Source organism: Kickxella alabastrina (genome assembly GCF_025024165.1).
Source record: "Kickxella alabastrina strain RSA 675 chromosome Unknown BX661scaffold_11, whole genome shotgun sequence".
In the NCBI taxonomy this organism is placed as follows: domain Eukaryota; kingdom Fungi; phylum Kickxellomycota; class Kickxellomycetes; order Kickxellales; family Kickxellaceae; genus Kickxella; species Kickxella alabastrina.
The window spans coordinates 207911-224228 of NW_026251482.1; the positions used below are offsets into that span (position 1 = coordinate 207911).

At 49.5% G+C, this 16318-nt stretch overlaps 7 protein-coding genes across 7 annotated transcripts; 5 read left to right on the forward strand and 2 right to left on the reverse strand.

Annotated features, from left to right (window-relative positions):
* Positions 1–2071: 2071 nt before the first annotated feature.
* BX661DRAFT_182420 (uncharacterized protein) lies at positions 2072–4415 on the forward strand (the record flags this gene model as incomplete). Its single annotated transcript, XM_051535970.1, is given in 9 exon segments — positions 2072–2383; positions 2425–2644; positions 2658–3217; positions 3250–3415; positions 3499–3699; positions 3747–3829; positions 3843–3869; positions 3881–4036; positions 4047–4415. Coding segments are annotated over 9 exon segments (1827 nt in total), but the record flags the coding sequence as incomplete, so codon positions are not given.
* Positions 4416–4963: 548 nt separating this feature from the next.
* BX661DRAFT_182421 (uncharacterized protein) lies at positions 4964–5934 on the forward strand. The gene is given in 4 exon segments (XM_051535971.1): positions 4964–5057; positions 5075–5119; positions 5155–5301; positions 5346–5934. 4 exon segments carry the CDS (start codon positions 5021–5023, stop codon positions 5831–5833), a joined length of 717 nt encoding a protein of 238 aa, XP_051391635.1. The 5' UTR covers positions 4964–5020; the 3' UTR covers positions 5834–5934.
* Positions 5935–7364: 1430 nt separating this feature from the next.
* Positions 7365–8225, reverse strand: BX661DRAFT_124627 (helix-loop-helix DNA-binding domain-containing protein; the record flags this gene model as incomplete). The annotated part of the gene is made up of 2 exons (XM_051532436.1): positions 7365–7557; positions 8098–8225. Coding segments are annotated over 2 exons (321 nt in total), but the record flags the coding sequence as incomplete, so codon positions are not given.
* Positions 8226–8766: 541 nt separating this feature from the next.
* BX661DRAFT_182426 (uncharacterized protein) lies at positions 8767–9235 on the reverse strand (the record flags this gene model as incomplete). The annotated part of the gene is made up of 2 exons (XM_051535972.1): positions 8767–9025; positions 9095–9235. Coding segments are annotated over 2 exons (198 nt in total), but the record flags the coding sequence as incomplete, so codon positions are not given.
* A 1007-nt stretch (positions 9236–10242) lies between these two features.
* Positions 10243–12280, forward strand: BX661DRAFT_182430 (SMAD/FHA domain-containing protein). Its single transcript, XM_051535973.1, has 5 exons — positions 10243–10538; positions 10613–10729; positions 10768–11260; positions 11623–11708; positions 11865–12280. The coding sequence occupies exons 1-5, from the start codon at positions 10399–10401 to the stop codon at positions 12007–12009; spliced, it is 981 nt and encodes a 326-aa protein (XP_051391638.1). The 5' UTR covers positions 10243–10398; the 3' UTR covers positions 12010–12280.
* A 908-nt stretch (positions 12281–13188) lies between these two features.
* BX661DRAFT_127690 (DnaJ domain-containing protein) lies at positions 13189–13401 on the forward strand (the record flags this gene model as incomplete). Its single annotated transcript, XM_051532491.1, has 1 exon — positions 13189–13401. A coding segment is annotated over one exon (213 nt), but the record flags the coding sequence as incomplete, so codon positions are not given.
* Positions 13402–13573: 172 nt separating this feature from the next.
* BX661DRAFT_17220 (uncharacterized protein) lies at positions 13574–15165 on the forward strand. The gene has a single exon (XM_051533761.1). The coding sequence runs from the start codon at positions 13755–13757 to the stop codon at positions 15045–15047; it is 1293 nt and encodes a 430-aa protein (XP_051391640.1). The 5' UTR covers positions 13574–13754; the 3' UTR covers positions 15048–15165.
* Positions 15166–16318: the final 1153 nt, after the last annotated feature.

Here is a 16318-nt window from a genome sequence, read left to right on the forward strand (position 1 = left end):
AGGATATCAAGGCCCCTGAAATTATGCCTCTGACAAAGCCTTTAGTCAAGTCACCAGAATAAATTTGGTTCCTATTTTGTGATATAACGTTGGCTGTTCATGCTCGATACTCAAAAGGACAAAAAACCACACAAGTTCTGAGGGATTATTTGTACTGATGGTGTTGCAATAATCGTATTACTTGACTCATCCGAAACACACAGAAGAAGGGGATCAAGGCTGAGAGGGTCAATGCTAAGGATACTTCAGTCTCAGAAAGGTTCTGGCGATTCTAGCAACAGCAACAGCACAGCAATGATGTACCCCGAATAATAATGCTTCTCCCGAATACATTGATGATTTGTCAAAAAATGACATTCGTGATATTTTGACAAATCAGTTCCCTTTTTAGTCGCTGTCATATCCCAGACAATATAACATACCACTACGACGGTATCACAAAGTGTGAGTTATATTTCGCTATACAAGAATCAGAGGCTAATAAACGATATGAATGCGTGTTCCGACAGATCTGCAAAAATAAAAAAAGGTATTCCAGCTTGACCCAGCAAAGTTGCCAAGGCGGAAACAAATGGTTGGTATACGTTGTTGAGGTTCCGAGCGCGCGCTCAACCACCCTGGCTCCAGCACAGTCGATTGCAAGTTATATGTCGAGTACCTCCTTGAGTGCTGGAAAGGGGTTTTATTTTGGCAAACATTGTCACAACATGCAGACCCTCAGCAAGAGTCGGAAACATGACGGCAGCAGCTCAACTGACCCTTTCCACCGCAAGCTCCGCTATCTTTCCTTTGTTAACAGAAAGCCGCTGACGTCAACTCGCAAAAACTTTGCGCGAAAAATTTGAACCAGATATGGTCCTATTCTTGGTAATTAGACCCAGGTATTACCGTCACCATGAGCCAATTAGTGGCAAGGGGCTGCGGAAAATGCTAATAGCTCAGGGATTCACTGTTTATTTGATCGACGAGTATTGCACCTCAACGTTTTGGCCGGCGTGGAGAGTAGGCTGGAGAAATTTCACAAAATTGATAATCTTCGTCTGAAGAATCCCAAGCATAAGTACCACGTCGCAATGGTAACAGCAGCATCTGACTTCGTCGCGACCATGGCCACCGCTGTTTCAGTTGCAATTAAAACTGCCACCAACGCCACATCTATTACAGAAAGTGCACAACAGTCTCAACCAGTGGATGCCTATTCGTCCACAGTCTGCCAATATCATCCGGTGAATAGGGGAAGAAAAGGGCTGGTCTAAGAGCAGAATTTCCTGCAAGATGAAGTAGCAGCTGTGGGGTGAGGCGGCTGAGCGGAATCGGAAGCACTGCGTTAATATCCAGCCCGCCTATAATCACAATGCATTGTCAGGTTGAGTGGCTGGTCGTGGGGCAAAATTGAGCACAAAATCAGACAGGATGTGCGATGAGTTGGCCGCGCAGCAGCAGCAGAATGGTCAGCACCAGCAGGAGCAGGTGGCCGCAACAGATGTTAATACAACTCCAGCAGTATAAAAACTTGCCAAATTTTATGACATGGCTTGCTCCAGTGCACAATGGAAAACTGCTTGCAAACCTTTAGGGCCGACGGAACAAAGATCAAGGACGGCGAAAAAGTGCCATCAGGCAAACGGAAGTGGGATTGTGACATGGTTGCATGTTGAACTTTCGCATTATTATTAATGCCCTGCTTACAGGCAATCATCCTCCCCGCCTTTCACGCAAAAAGGCATCGTCAGAGTCGGTTGAAGCCAGCCACAGCGACACCTAGACTCTGCTCAAGCCAAAGCCCAAGCCAAGCGTGTGCGCAAGAATCCATCTTCCCCTACTTCTTTTTAAAAAAAGCAGCAACCTGATTAATATCGTCAACCATAGTGGTCTATTGCCAGTAGTTTTAAACACTATGGGGAAGGATGTCGGTTTGCAGGATATTTTAGCTTCATTCTTTTCATATAGTGTTGGATGAATTGAATTTCTTTGTTCAACAGTGGTTCATCAAAATTTGGCTTGGGTGGCGAATAAAAACAAGATTTATCGCTGATTTTTTTATTTCCTCGACGAACTACTTGCTTCTTTTTTTTGCCACGGGTCTACCTCTTTTTTTCGTACTACTCTTTTTCGTTGCTATCTTTGAACATTTGCGGGCTAAATATAATATTCCGAGTACTGCTCTTGGTTGACTCCACTCTGTATTTATTCCGTTTTTTATTTCCACACACACACGTATACACCATGTACTTTACACCTCCCAAACTCTAACTGAATTGCATGCTTTTCACCACCCACACATTCCTATTACCAATTTGCACACATACACATATACATACATACACAAAACCAGACTATGGACATACTTCCAGAAGCGGTCAAATTCGCAGCAGCGGCCGCCGTGACGCGACGTCGACGAGCGCACCCGATGTGTGGCAGCAGCTATACGACTTTCGGATAGGCGATCCGTTCAACCGCCTTGTGGACTACCTCGTAGCGCTGCCGGCTGCATGGGAGCCAGAGCACGCCAACAAGCAGCCATTCGAACCATTGGCACCGGCGACAACAATGGCAGCGGCAATCAAAACCCAATACACCTCCGGCGGAATAGCAGCGTCCGTGCAGCCGAGAGCATACAGCTGTTCGGGCTTTTTGTGTCTCGGTATTTCTGCTAGCGCTATTTATCGGCTTTATAATAAGCAGGATCCACGTGCTCGTGCACAGACAGCGCGTGCGGCCGCTGGGCATGTGGGTGCGCGTGGCGGTTTATCTACCAACGCACCTTCTTCTGCTCAGAACGCTTTCTATTGTTTGCGTCACTCTCGATCGCAGCGATCGCTCGTCACATGGCGCTACGCCATGGATGCAGGGGCCTATAGAGTATGTGTCTCGGTTTGCGCAGGAGCAGGGGTGGGCTGAGCAGGGCGACAATGCCGGAGACTCTGCGCATGCCCTGTGGCTGTCGTTTGCTACCACCTGTCTTTTTGACTGCGTTGACGTGTTTGTCGCCCGGCTCGAAGGCAGCCTGTGCGCCCCCTACGAGTACATTGGCGGGCTGGTCGAGCACACATCACTGTATTACTTTTACGGCGGGTCGCTGCGGATCCAAGAGCTGGCGCTGCTCAATGTCTTTGAAAAGCTCCTGGTCAGCCACACCCTCATGATGGTCACCAACGGGTGGCAGTGGCGCCTACTGCCAACGGGCGCCGCCAATCTGCTAATGCTCCACCACTTTGTCTTTAGCATGTGCAACTACGCTGGCACCAGAACATGTACCCGTTTGTGCAGGTTATGTCGATGTCACTGCTGGGAATTTCGTTCCTCATTGTTCTGACCACTGTGTCTATCCGTTGGCTGGCCGCCACCATTGACAGACTGGGCGTCATCCGTCGTCAGCGCACCCGCCAGTCAGCTGCTGCGTCTGGTGACAATGGTGGAGGGCCTGAAGCGCACGCTGCTGCTGCGCTGTACGATCGGCACGGCGCATTCCAGGGCATCCTCACGGGCTCTGACGAGGCGAGGACGAGGACGAGACACTGTACGAGCTAACCCAGGGTGTCTGCCTGCCGCTGTACCCCGACTTGCGCCGCGACTTTAGCGTTGAGATTCTTGATCTTGCCGGCACCTGCTTGCAGCAGTACAGCAACCAGATCCGCTCATCCGGCTTCTCGCGGGAGTGCGGCGCCATGCGGATCCCGCGCACCACCGCGCTGACGAGTACATCGACAAGACCGTTGTGCGCATGGATACTGCGGACAAATCAGTAGCTAAGAAGCAAGCTGGTGCCGGCACACTGCAGGGGCAGAGAGATATGTGCGGCATGGCGTGTTTATCGACGACGAGCCCAGTGCGTGGTGCAGATGCCCTCAAACTCGATGGATATGGTGGTGGCATTTAGGGACACGCGCGCGACTCGATTCGCAAGCTTTCTGTTGCTGTTTGGTCCTTATGCGTTGCGCTGGGATACTGCGTGCTGAACCGTAAGGCGGTTTCGCGAGGAACCACAGCAGCCAACGGCAGGATTCTTGCGCTGGGTAACCGAGGCCGTGAAAATGTAAAGGCAGTGGCGGCGATATGGATATAACGACTGCGATAATGGGTGCGCATATGGTCAACTTGACTTGGTCAATGCCAAATATGAGGACAGCAGCGGCGACGATGCTGATTTTGATTTTGTGGCAATGAGCGACAGCGACAGCGAAAGCGAGAGCGATTTTAGCGAGAGCGATTTTAGCGAGAGCGACGATACGAGATATATCGGGAGTCAGGGCAGGTTCAAAGAGACCGCGGACTTGGTCTGTGACATCCTCGACAATTCGGACGACATCGCGAGTCCCAGTAGCCAACTGGCCTCAGCGATGGCCTTCATAGCGCACTCTATATTTGACAACATCTCACCAGGAGTGCTCGCCAGCAAAAGCGGCAACTCAACGGTTATGACGCGCGGCATGCTTGCACGGCAATTCCCAAACACCAATGACTCGGCACCCAGTGACTTGAACAACATGCATTGCTCCGAATACTGTCTGGAATTCACAGCGGCAGCACCCAGTTATCTCCGCACCCCGATCTGCCGTTTAATCCTGGCGAGGTGGAGGCGCTGGCCCAGCTTATCCAAGACAGACGTCAACTGCGCGGGACTGCGCCTAGCGATGCCGATCAGGGGGACAGCTTGACCGGCGATGCGATGCTGTGCGTTATATGCTGGGCAAACACACGATCGGTGATGCTGCGCCCTTGCAGGTGCCTCTGTTTGTGCAATGATTGTAGGGTGGCTTTGGCCGCGCGCAGTTTTGATCACTGCCCTTGTTGCCGCAGAAACATTGTTGGATACAGCCGGGTGTATGCCGTTTGAGATAAGGCCAAGACAAACACATACATTCCCATTATCGCGTGTATTGTTTACATCCGTCCTTTTTACTTTTTTTCCTTCCCATTTTTTCAATGGGTGGCAAATATTAATATAAAATACGTAATATAATTGCTTATATTAATAGATTATACCAATTTCATTACTTTCTAAAACTTTTTTTATTAAATGTTTCCATCATTGGGTCTTTTATCGAAAATTGATTGTCCACACAGGGAAAAGTTAACCGCGGTACCCTGTGTCTCTACAGACACCGCCCAAGCTGCAGTCAAAAGCCAATAATCCCCCGAAACAGCCGACAGCATCGGGGCCTCCCAATATGGAAACTTCCAAATTTACCATGGACGACGATCATGCAATGGATATTAGCGAGGAGATCAGGCTGGAGGACGAGTTATTTACGCCATCGCCACCACCACCACCCCAGCAGAAAGAACAGCATCAGCAAAGTAAAACGCTGCAACAAGTAGCTGTTACATCGCGGCACCATCAGGTAAAAACTCTGTACAAGCTACCCCGATTATACCTGAAATTGCGAAACCAAAGCCAGGGCCAGAGCCAAAGCCAAAGCCAAATCCAGAGCCAAAGCCAGAACCCGCCAAACAAGCGACTGCGGAACCTTCAAGGCCGACCATCAAGCCCACAGCACTCAAACCCGCGCCATTCTGGAGGGAACTCACATTAAACCATGATCCGAACAGTCCAGCATTCGATAAGAACACCGAGCTGCAACCCACAGTGCCCTCGCTCAAGGCCATAGTTGGCGATCGGGTTGGGTATATGAAGCGGCAAAAAACACTAGAAAAGCTGCACGTATTGTTTGCTAAATTGACGGATGTCGAGGAGATAAAGGAGAAACCCTGGGTGCCTGCAATGCTTGCTGTTGAGAATGAACTACAGATTTATAATACTAGTGTTGCTGGTACATATCATAGCAAATTGCTGCTGCTTTTGCGTGAGCTGAAGAGTCAGATGCCATGAGTTTTTTTAGTCTTTGTTTAGTAAAGTTATTCCCGAGGAAATTAATTAATGTTGAAGCTGATAGCAAGTTTTTATTATTAAAAAATCAGCAAACAAAAATGGTATAGTTTTTTTTAACAATAAAACAAAAAAAAATATGTGGCTCGGAGAAAACATGTTTTTATTGGAGTGAATAATAAAAACAAATTACATCTCCGGCTGATGCTGTTGCTGTTGCTGTTGTTGGTATTGAGACATGGGTTGCGGCTGTGCTTGCGGTCTGCAATTGGAATTAGCGCCAAGGGCAATAGGCGGCAACTCAAACGCATCACTGCCAGAAGCAAAATCGCGAATTGGACGCATCAATGGTGTATTTTGCAACGACTGGGCCACATACATATTTGAACCTGCGTCCGAATATGAGCTGAGGATTCACCAAGGGCACCCTGCTGATACTGCTGTTGCTGATGGGTTTAAATGCCGGTGTGTTGCGGCCGAAAAATGTGACGCGGAGGATTCCAGAACCGAAGGTAAATGCTGTTGCTGTTGCTGGTTGCAAGTGATGGCGGATTGAAGAAATATCGCTGTTGAAGAACGGGTGGCTATTCAATACGGGCATCTGGCGGCCAAGCGGCTGATCGCCGAAGCGGCCGCTGTGGTGATATTCGTGGAGTGGTGCGCGCGGAAGATGGGCGAGCTGGGCATTGACTGGGCAGGCTGACGGCGCGCGCCATTGGCAACAGCCTGGTTGTGCACCATGGGCATTGTACCCATATGTTGCTGGTGATAAGAGATGCTCGAGGCGTGATGAAGCCCTGGCGGGACAGAGGCTCCGCTTCCAGCTACAGTTGCTGAAATTGGCGCAACCAATCCAATCGGGGGCAGCGATGTCTGGTGCTGCAATGCGTTTGACGATGGCCGCCTCTGGGCCAGCGCCGATGTGGGCGGCTGGTGGGCTGTCGGCATTAACGACCGGCTGCTCGTGCGCCCGACTGGCACAGCAGATGCAGAAAGTGCGACAGGCGATACATTCATCGACTGCGCAATCGAGGGAGGGGCAGTATTGAAGAATGGGGAGTCGGTGCCTGGCAAATGACCATGGTGCGCCGCCAGCTGGTTGAGTGCCAAAGAGCTGTTTCGCGATGACGCAATGGCCGGCTTCTTCCTTCCCCTGGTGCTACTGCTGTTCTTACTGCCGTTTTTGCTGGATGATGACGAGCTCGATTGTCCAAAGGCGTATTGCGGCGCCTTTTGGGCGTCACGTCCTTGTTTATCGCTGCAGCCATGGCGCTGGCAATGGAGTTTGCGGTTGACTCAAGTTGGGGGACGTGGCCAGGCTCTGTGGTAACGTGCGCTCCTCATAGTCGTCTTCCTCCTCGTCTTCCTCATCCTCATAGTCTTCTTCGTCTTGCGAGTGCGGGGCGGTGGTGTCGACGCCGCTGCTGTTGAGAGAGTCCCGGTGGTGGCGGCGCCCGGGCAGCTGGATGTTGCCGTTGCCGCCAAGGCGAATATTCTCTTCGGAAAGGGCCTGGTTAATGTCCTGTAGGTCGCGAATGTAGTCAACAGCCATGTGCAGAATGCTGCCCTTGTTGAGCTTGGTGCCCTCATCAGTGCAATACGGAATCAGAGTCGATAGCGAGGTGATAGTGTGGTTGATGTTGTCGCGCCGCCGCCTTTCGACAAAATTATGGTTTTCGCGGCGCCTCTGCAGTCTCTCGAGCGCTGTTTTGCTGTCCACGCTGTTTCTACAATAAACATCACGAGAAGAATAAAATAAAAAGGAATCGTGCAAAGAGTTTTTTAATTATTAGTATGCTTTGTAGACAATTTCTTACATAGTTAATTAGAACTTTTTCATATGTACAATGTGACTGAATAAAAATTGGTTTCAAAGGGTGCAAAAGGGTTCAAAAGGACAAACTATATATTTTGCTCGATTTATTTTTCTGCATTCCGATCCATTGCTTTGAATGGTGGCTTGGCAGCGGTTTTGTGTCTTTTAGCAATTATTTCGTCTGACGGCGCCACTATTATCTGTCGACCACCATCTGCCAATTTTTTTTTGGAAATAGAAGGCTCCAAAATAATTAGAAGAATTGTTAAAAGAGAGTGGCAAGAAGACGAAGAAATAATAATAAGCATAATAATTCGTAGAGCAAAAATTACATACAGGGATTTTTGAGCAAACCAAAAATAAAGGAATTAAGTGAGGGCAACGGCAACGAGTGTGTGTGAGAGTGAGTGAGTGAGGAGAATAATTAGGATATAGGAACTTAAAAACTTACCGGTTGAGGATGTTTACACCGCTGACCTTATAGACGTTTGATTTCCTCTTCTGCTTCTTGGATGCGTTAAAGGGGGCCAGCTCGGCAGTAAAGTTTAGAAACAAGGGTTTGTTGGATTGCACCTCTGAATCTACATCAGAGCTGTTGCCCGACTTTGCCCGTATCTGCGCAACAGCGTCCGTCCCCTGTGTAGCCGTTAATGCAGCGTTAGTACCGGCAGAAGCACCATCGACAGTGGCGGGCGCTGTAACGACCGTGGCGGCGTTTCCAGCCATTATGTACAATTAGGAAATAAAGAAGGGGTGTGTGTAAAAAAGAGGGTGCGGCTATGTACTCTACTACTATGCTGATTGATAACGTAGAAATTGTTTTTTAGAGAAAAAAGTTGAAAAAGAAAAGAAAGAGGTTGCACGCGGAAAAATAAAGTTCACTGGAGGGTAGTTTGGCAACAAGAAAGATTTATTTCAAGGTTTGCCGGGTTACTTCTTTATACAGTGTGGATTTAGGTGAGGATTTTGGCGTGTGGGGGGATGAGGATGTGGAAAAAAAAGTGATTGTGTGAGCAAAATAAAAATAAAGCAAAGGAAAAAAGCAAAAAAAAATATGGCAGAGAAAATGAAAAAAGAAATAATACACCCACCACACCTCATGTCGTTTAATAGCGACTTGTCCTTTTGAAATATGTGCAAGGCTTAATTGGACACACGCAAAAATCATTTTTTCTCTTGTTGAACCCGTCCCTTCTTTTTTTGGCTACTACAAGCGCATCTGACACAGCCAGGTACACTGAACTCCCCCCTTTTTACCCCCAAAATAGTTAATTCCAGTTTTTTTTTGGGATTTGGTGATTGGTCGGTGGGGAGGGGGGGTGCTAAATCCCAGTACAGTGCTGCAAAATAAAAACATGTCTGGGAATATGCGGAGAAAACTGGCGAACGAAATGGAAGGAGAGTAGAAAAACCCGAAACACTGTGACTGACGAGGAATTCGAGCTCACAAGCGTAAAAAAAGGCAGACTGCGCTGCGCATGCTTGCTGATTTCCACACCTGTGTTTTGTGAGGTCGCATAAAGAAACAAATGTTGGGGGAGAGGGATGATGGCAAGTGTGTCAAATGAGAGCATGGAGGCACGTGTAGTCTAGTCGCTTTTAGTCCCGAGTAAAAATAAAAAGGAGCCATTCGCTATCCATGTGCTCTATTTCTCTGGTCGGCACATCTCCGCGTCCACTATTCCCCAAATCCCGAAATAGCCTGGCAGCAATAACATGGATTCTGTCATGGTTGCTTACAAAATAGCGTCTATCATTGCCTACAATAATAGACGTGCAAACGAAGAAGCCCAACAAGGCCGCCACCTCTCTTTCTCTCTCTTTTTTGTTTGCTGCTGGTTGTAATCAGAACTGTGTTGTTGCTCTACTCCCTTACTGTAAGCATTGTCGCCATTTCCAGAAGAAATTGCTGCAACAGCAACAATAACAACACTATCATCATCACAAGCACAACCAGCAACATGCACACATCTTTTTTTTACGTCGGGCTGGTGTAGCGTGCGCACATGTGCATACCAGAGGGGCAGAAGTGTGGGAATATAAAGGCAGGCATGCAAGGTTATAACTATAAATGCAAATTAATTAATTTCCTAATTGTCGTATGTGCACGTGGGGAGGGGCAGTGAAACCAAAAGTGCAGAAGGATAAAAAAGCGCCTCGCAGAATATTGGAAGTCGTGCGATGAAATAGCCAGCTAGTTGTTACTTTCACATGACAGGCGCTTTTTTTAGAATGCCGATTTCTCCGCAAACTGAACGAAAAAAAGAAGTAGCGGAATTGCCTGGTGTTCACTTTGCAGCGTCTCAGTGTGTTCTGAGTAGCAGGCGCGTTTGGCCGTTTTGTCGATGCCAGCGGCCCAATAATCCGTGGCTAAAATAAAAAAGAATGTGGCGCAAAAAGGGGATGCACATGATCAGGCCCTCTCTCAGCCGCCAAACTATACACTGTGCAGGGAGTACAGAATAGAAAAATCAGCGCGCTTAAATCGCCATGGCCAACCTCGTAATTACAAAGTACGCAGCCGGCTTGAACGCGTCAATGCACCATGCAAAAAGTCAAAAATATTAAAGTAAACAACGGATGAATTGAAAACCATATTTCAAATCGAAAATCCCATTTTCATTGGCGCGCGTCCAAATGCTAGTTCTTTGTGTTGGCATTGGCCGCGCACTCTTATTCCTTTTTCAAATTCAAAAAAACCATACTCCTTTCTCTTTCAGCTCTTTCGCCACCCTAAGAAAAAAACACAACAATGTCTCGGTCACCTACCGAAAGAAAAAGGAGGCGCAGCACGGCCGTGTGGCGGCATTCGGTCAGCCCCGTTGGCACCAGCGAGCAGCAGCGGCAGCGTCGGCCCGACAATACGCGCGGCTCAGGCGAGGAGGAAAGCCGGTCGGAGCGCCGAGATGCCGTCGCACGCACTCATCGCCGGAGGAGCCGCACAGAGAGCTACATTCCGCCATCAGGGATTCTGCCAATGAAGCGCGCGATGAGCCCAGACGAGAGAGCCGCCACCACAACCACGCGCCATCGCTCAGAAGACACGAGAGCTCGAGCGCAGACACGCGACCTATTGAGGCGCAGTCCGGAGACACGGACGCAAACACCCAGACCACCGCAGCCTCCGCCGACCATCCGCCTCTGCCAATGGCGCGACAAGGGCTGACGACGAGGCCGGATCTGCGCGCACTTTCCCTGCTCTGGCCACAGCCACTGCAAGCTCGCCGGCGACAGAGACACCGGTGTTGACCAAATCCTCAGCCTCCTCAACCACTTTTAAAAACGCCGCCAAACCTGCCCACCGCAGTGCACCCTCCAAGCCGCCGCCGCCGCCGTCGGCCGCTGCAAAGGCCGAAGGCGCTGACCAATCGAAGAGCGAAGAGTCCCCCAAGGAAGACACCGATGCTGTGGCAACTTCAGCTAATTTTGGGCTTTCAGGAAAGCTGGCGGCAGAAACCAACACTGTCAATGGCGTTGTGCTCAAGTACAGCGAGCCTGCGGAGGCAAGGAAGCCCAGCGGCCACTGGCGCATCTACGTGTTCAAGGACGGCAAGGACATTGACATGCACCGTGTTGACACAGCCAGCGCATATTTGTTTGGCCGGGATCGAAAGGTAACTTAATGATTTCTCACGCTAATTCTTGAATTTTTTATTTTGCCGAGCTGTGTCTCCTGTCTCCCCCTCGATCTGTAGTTTTGTGTGTTGTTGTGCTGCGAAACCAAAGAAAAAGAGGGCTTGATTGAGCGATTTGAATAAGGAAAAAAGGCCCCCCCTCGCAATTGCTTTTTGGGCTGCTAATCCTGAGAAATATTGTTTTGCCTTATTTGGCCACCGCCTTACTTCCGCAACAAAAAGCGTCTGCTTAAAATAGCAAACCCCATTTGTACTCGTCCCTTCTTTTTGGGCATGTTTTTTCTGGCAAACTAAAATATCCTTGATGAATTTTCCCACCCTCACTTCTCAATTAACCATAGGTCGCGGACGTTCCGATAGACCACCCATCGTGCTCGTCACAGCACGCGGTGCTCCAGTATCGACTGACAGACTCAAACACCATAAAGTAAGTGCAAAAAAGCACACTTGGACTTCTAGTATTTGTTGGGGAGGGAAGAGAGAGAGAGAGACAAAGCAAGAGCGAATGTATGTCGTTTCTACTGGACATGCTGAACTAAACCCACTTTTCTTTTTGATTTTTTTGTGTTGTGTAAAAACGTAGGCCATACCTTATTGATTTGGCATCAACTAACGGGACGTTCTTAAACGGAGATAAGGTCTCCGCACAGAGGTATATTGAGTTGCGATCCGAAGACTTGATAACGTTTGGATTCAGCACGCGCGAATACATTTTGCTACACGAGTGAATTATAACAAGGGGACGTGACTTGTTTTTCTTTTTTGGCTATTTTCTCTCTTTATTCCGCCTTATCTGACCAAAAAAAGCCTACAAATGGAAACACACGAAAAATGCTGCTTGCAAATGGCGTAATCTTTTTGTTTACGCTAAACTAAATAAATATAAATACAGGTAATTTGACAGACAGAGCTCATGTGATGTCCCGATTTGTAAATTTATCCTGAACCACAAAAAAATAGAGAAAGCGATCTGCTCAAATGAAATGCTTTTGTATGGGCTGAGCTGACGCTGTTAAATATGAGCAGTGCTTTTAATTTTTACGCGTATACTTTTTATAATCTGTTCTTTTGAGAATCCGATGCCTTTTTTCTCTCCTCCCCCCAACGAATATACAGTATGTGCGCTTTGGTTGTGTGTGTTGCATGTTACCCTTTTCGGAACCCTGGTTTTTTTTTTTTTTGGGGGGGGGGGGGAACTTTGATCAACTATTTCCACACTATTTTTCAAAACAGGGTGAGGAAAATGTTTTGTCAAGCGGCGCGGGGAAGTGGTCAAAAAAAACAAGCGAAAGAGCGAGTGGGTGAACAAGCGTAAAAAACAACTTGAATTAGGTATATTCCTCAATCCTTGCATTTAATGGTTGGTGATCTGGGCCGGATTAGATGGATTACTCGCATATATAACATATCACTCTGCGTGCGTACGTACGTGCGTGCGTGTGTGTGTGAATGCCAGTTACACCTTAAATGTTAATTGTAGCACTCTTTTTTTGCATTGTTGTACCTTGTGCGCTTTGCAGATTTCTATTTTTTTGTTTTGCTCGTCTCCACTATTGCACAGATTTATGCACGTCATCCACCAATCCACTATTTTTATTTTTCTCATTGGCTTTGATGTCACTTTTTGTTTAGAATAGCGCAGAACGCGGCAGAGTGGAAGCATGGTATTTGTAGCTTGCTGGCCGTCAACATTCAAACTCGCAAATTACTTTTCTTTCTCTTGCTCGATTTCGTTTAGTTTTTTTACCACTTATTTTTTGTCTGCCTCAATTTCTCAGCTAAATATTTGCTTACTCATACTCATTTATTCTCATTTCAACGCACAGCACAGCACATATACACATACCACACAAACACAAACACATACGCATTTCTAAATAAAAATAATAGCAGCAGCAATGGCAGCAGAGACAAAATACTACGAGCTGCTCGGAATTTCCACGACAGCGACCGCAGACGAAGTAAAAAAGGCGTATCGTAGGCTCTCGCTCAAATGGCATCCAGACAAAAACCCCACACGCCGCGAGGAAGCATCCGAGCAGTTCAAGCTCCTTGCACAGGCTTACTCTGTGCTGAGCGACTCTGAGCTGCGAATGCAATATGACCGACATGGCGAAGCCGGGCTCAGGCGTGGGTTCCAGGGCGGCAACCGGCAGTCAGCACACAATTCATCCGGAGGAGAAGGGCACGGTGACGACGGGTTCGGGTACAAGTTCCGGTCGGCAGACGATATTTTCCGTGACTTTTTCGGCGGAGGTGATCCGTTTGCCTCCATGTTCAGCTCGCAGAGCGGCTTCGGGGGTGATCCCTTTGGAGATCCGTTTTTCTCGCAGCATGCGGGGAGCTCAGGCATGCGCACACAGGAAGTGGAGAGGGAGAGAAGGCCGTATGCGGGCGCTGGCGTAACTGTCGGCGGTTTGGATCGGGATTCGGGTCGGGCTTTGGTTCAGGATTTGGGTCCGGGTTCCCGTCCATGATGTTCTCGTCGCCGTTCGGTGCCTCGGGGCCGCCGGCCACGGGCTCGTTTAGCTTTGTGTCGTCGTCGACGATTGGCGGAGCCGGCGGGCTGCGCGGGCCGACTGGGCCGTCGACGCGCACTTCGATCCAGATGGTCAACGGCATCAAGATGCAGACCACTGAAGAGGATGACGGCCAGGGCAACATCACCATAACGCGCATTGACCCCGACGGGCGCAAGGAGGTGACGGTCAACGGTGTGCCACAGGCCACAGCCAAAGCGCCGCTGCAAAAGAACATTGATGAAGGCCAAAGCAGACGCCAGCAGCAGCAGCAGCAACAGCAACAGCAGCAGCAGCAACAGCAGCAGCAATATCAGCAGCAGCAGCAGCAAAAGAGATACAGCGCAGAGCATCGCCATGTTCCCGCTGCGTCGCCAAAGAAGAGTACGGCGGATGCTCGCAGGGACAGCCATGATGATATTGTCGAGGTTGAGGTCATTGAGATCGACAGTAGCTCCGAAGAGCCCACACCTATTCCCACAGCCAAAGAACAACCCAAGTCTGCCAAGCATGTTGCTCCTACGCCGGTTTCCCGCCCCAGCTCCAAACGCAGGGAGGCTGCGCCACAACCAGAGAAGATCAAGTCTCGCTCCAACAGCTTTGCGACAGCAGCAGCACCATCAGCAGCAATATATGCATCTGTGCCTGCGCCGGCAGCTAAGCCAGCAGCCCTGCGCGTGCCACCGTATGTGCAGCAGCCAGTTCATGCTCAGAAGTCAACCACAGTTCACAGGCCAACTGTGCCCAACACCGGTTGCTGCTGCTGCTGCTATCCCCCGGCAGCCTGTCGGCACGAGCGCGGCGCCGCGCAGCGAGGGCAAGGATCTGCTGACAGCCGCGCGCGGCAAGTTGCGGTCCACCAGCAATACCGCCGCCTTGGATGCACGCCAGCCACACGTGGGCATCAAGGAGGCCTCAAGGCCACTGGTGCCAGCGTCCTGAAAGCCCGCCCACGCATGAACCGCAGCTCGTCGGCGTCCAAGGTTGAACCACAACCCAGTACAAGCCGCACTCATGCTCCAATTCACCGGCCGCCCCCTGCTTCAGCTGCTGATATTAAGACTGCCTCGCAGCAAAAAATACACTATGGTTCTGCGCCCACCACGTCCTCGTTTGTTCCGCCGCCGATGCAGCAGACGCAGATGCAGCAGCAGCAAGCCACGGTCGCGGTGCACCTGGCCACAAGCAGCCGCGCTCGAGGGATCGCATGCGGTCGACCCTGCACTACGATAGCTATGCAGCCCTGAACCAGAGCTACGCAACCACTGCGCCCATGCCGCAGCTGCCCGTCGATCCGCGCGCTCCGACGCCAGTGTATGCGCAATACTACCCGGCGCAACCGCAAACACACCAATACGGCCAGGCAATGTTTGTTGATCCCACTGGCCCGCAGCAGGATAGTGTCCCCCAGGGGCCATACGAGCCTTCGCCGTCTGCTTCCAACCCGGCTGGTGGGCCACAGCGCAGCTATGGTGACCAGCCGCTATCTCCGACCCAGGCCAAAAACCTGCAACAGCAGCAGCAATACCAGACCGTGCCTATGGGAGGCAATGCTAACAACATGTACCCTAGTCAGAGATCCTCCTCCATGCATGCTGGAGCTGCTCCTGGGCCAGCAGCATCCGGCTATTACAGCTCTCACTAGCCGCCTCAGCTTCATTTTTATCTTGGCATATGGCCACATTTAAATATGCGTTTAGTATTAAAAAAGTCTACTTTTTTAAATAAATCCAGTCACTCTCATATGTATTAGTTGACTAGTTGTGGCGTGTAAACGCCTCGATCTGGTTGACTACTTGGCAAATGGCTCGCTATCAACGATGGTCTTGGTCCCGGTGCTGAATCCAGACATGTCATTGCATATAAGAGTGAATCTCACACGCTGAGAGAAGGCAATGACAACAAGGGCAATGGTCTCTACCAAATGCGCTGCTTGACCGAGTTTGTTGTCGATGACTGTCAGGAAGCCAAAATGTTTGCCGAATTGTTTTCCAGTAATGCACATGTATTCTGGAGCTCGTCGCGATGCATGCCTTTGATCTTGGGCACACAGATCGCCGCCGCGCAATGCAGGCTACGGATAAAGGGCGCGTATCGCAAAATCGTGATGATATCTGCAAACTCCAGATGGCAGCAGGCGATGTCTATAGTCTGTACGCTGGCAAACATAGCCAGGCTACTGATACCATCAAGGAGCACATTTGCGGATAAGTCTCCAGCGGATTTGAAGACGCGAATCGTGGTTGACGTGTTGGTCGCTTCGATAATCTGGCTAATGCAACGGTTCAAAGCTACTTTTCTTGGTCTCGGACCCGGTTATAGAGGTTGTTGTATGAGAGGACGACAGAATGAAGACGAGGAAACCGATTGAGTACAAAAAAGCGTTATTCTTCAGCCATCTTGACAAACTCTACATTTGTGTAAATGTTTATCTTCTCGAGGGTACTGGTGTCATTGTGGCCCTTGAATAGAACATCATCTTTAAGCGGATAAATGCCATGGGTAAATACTGACCTGC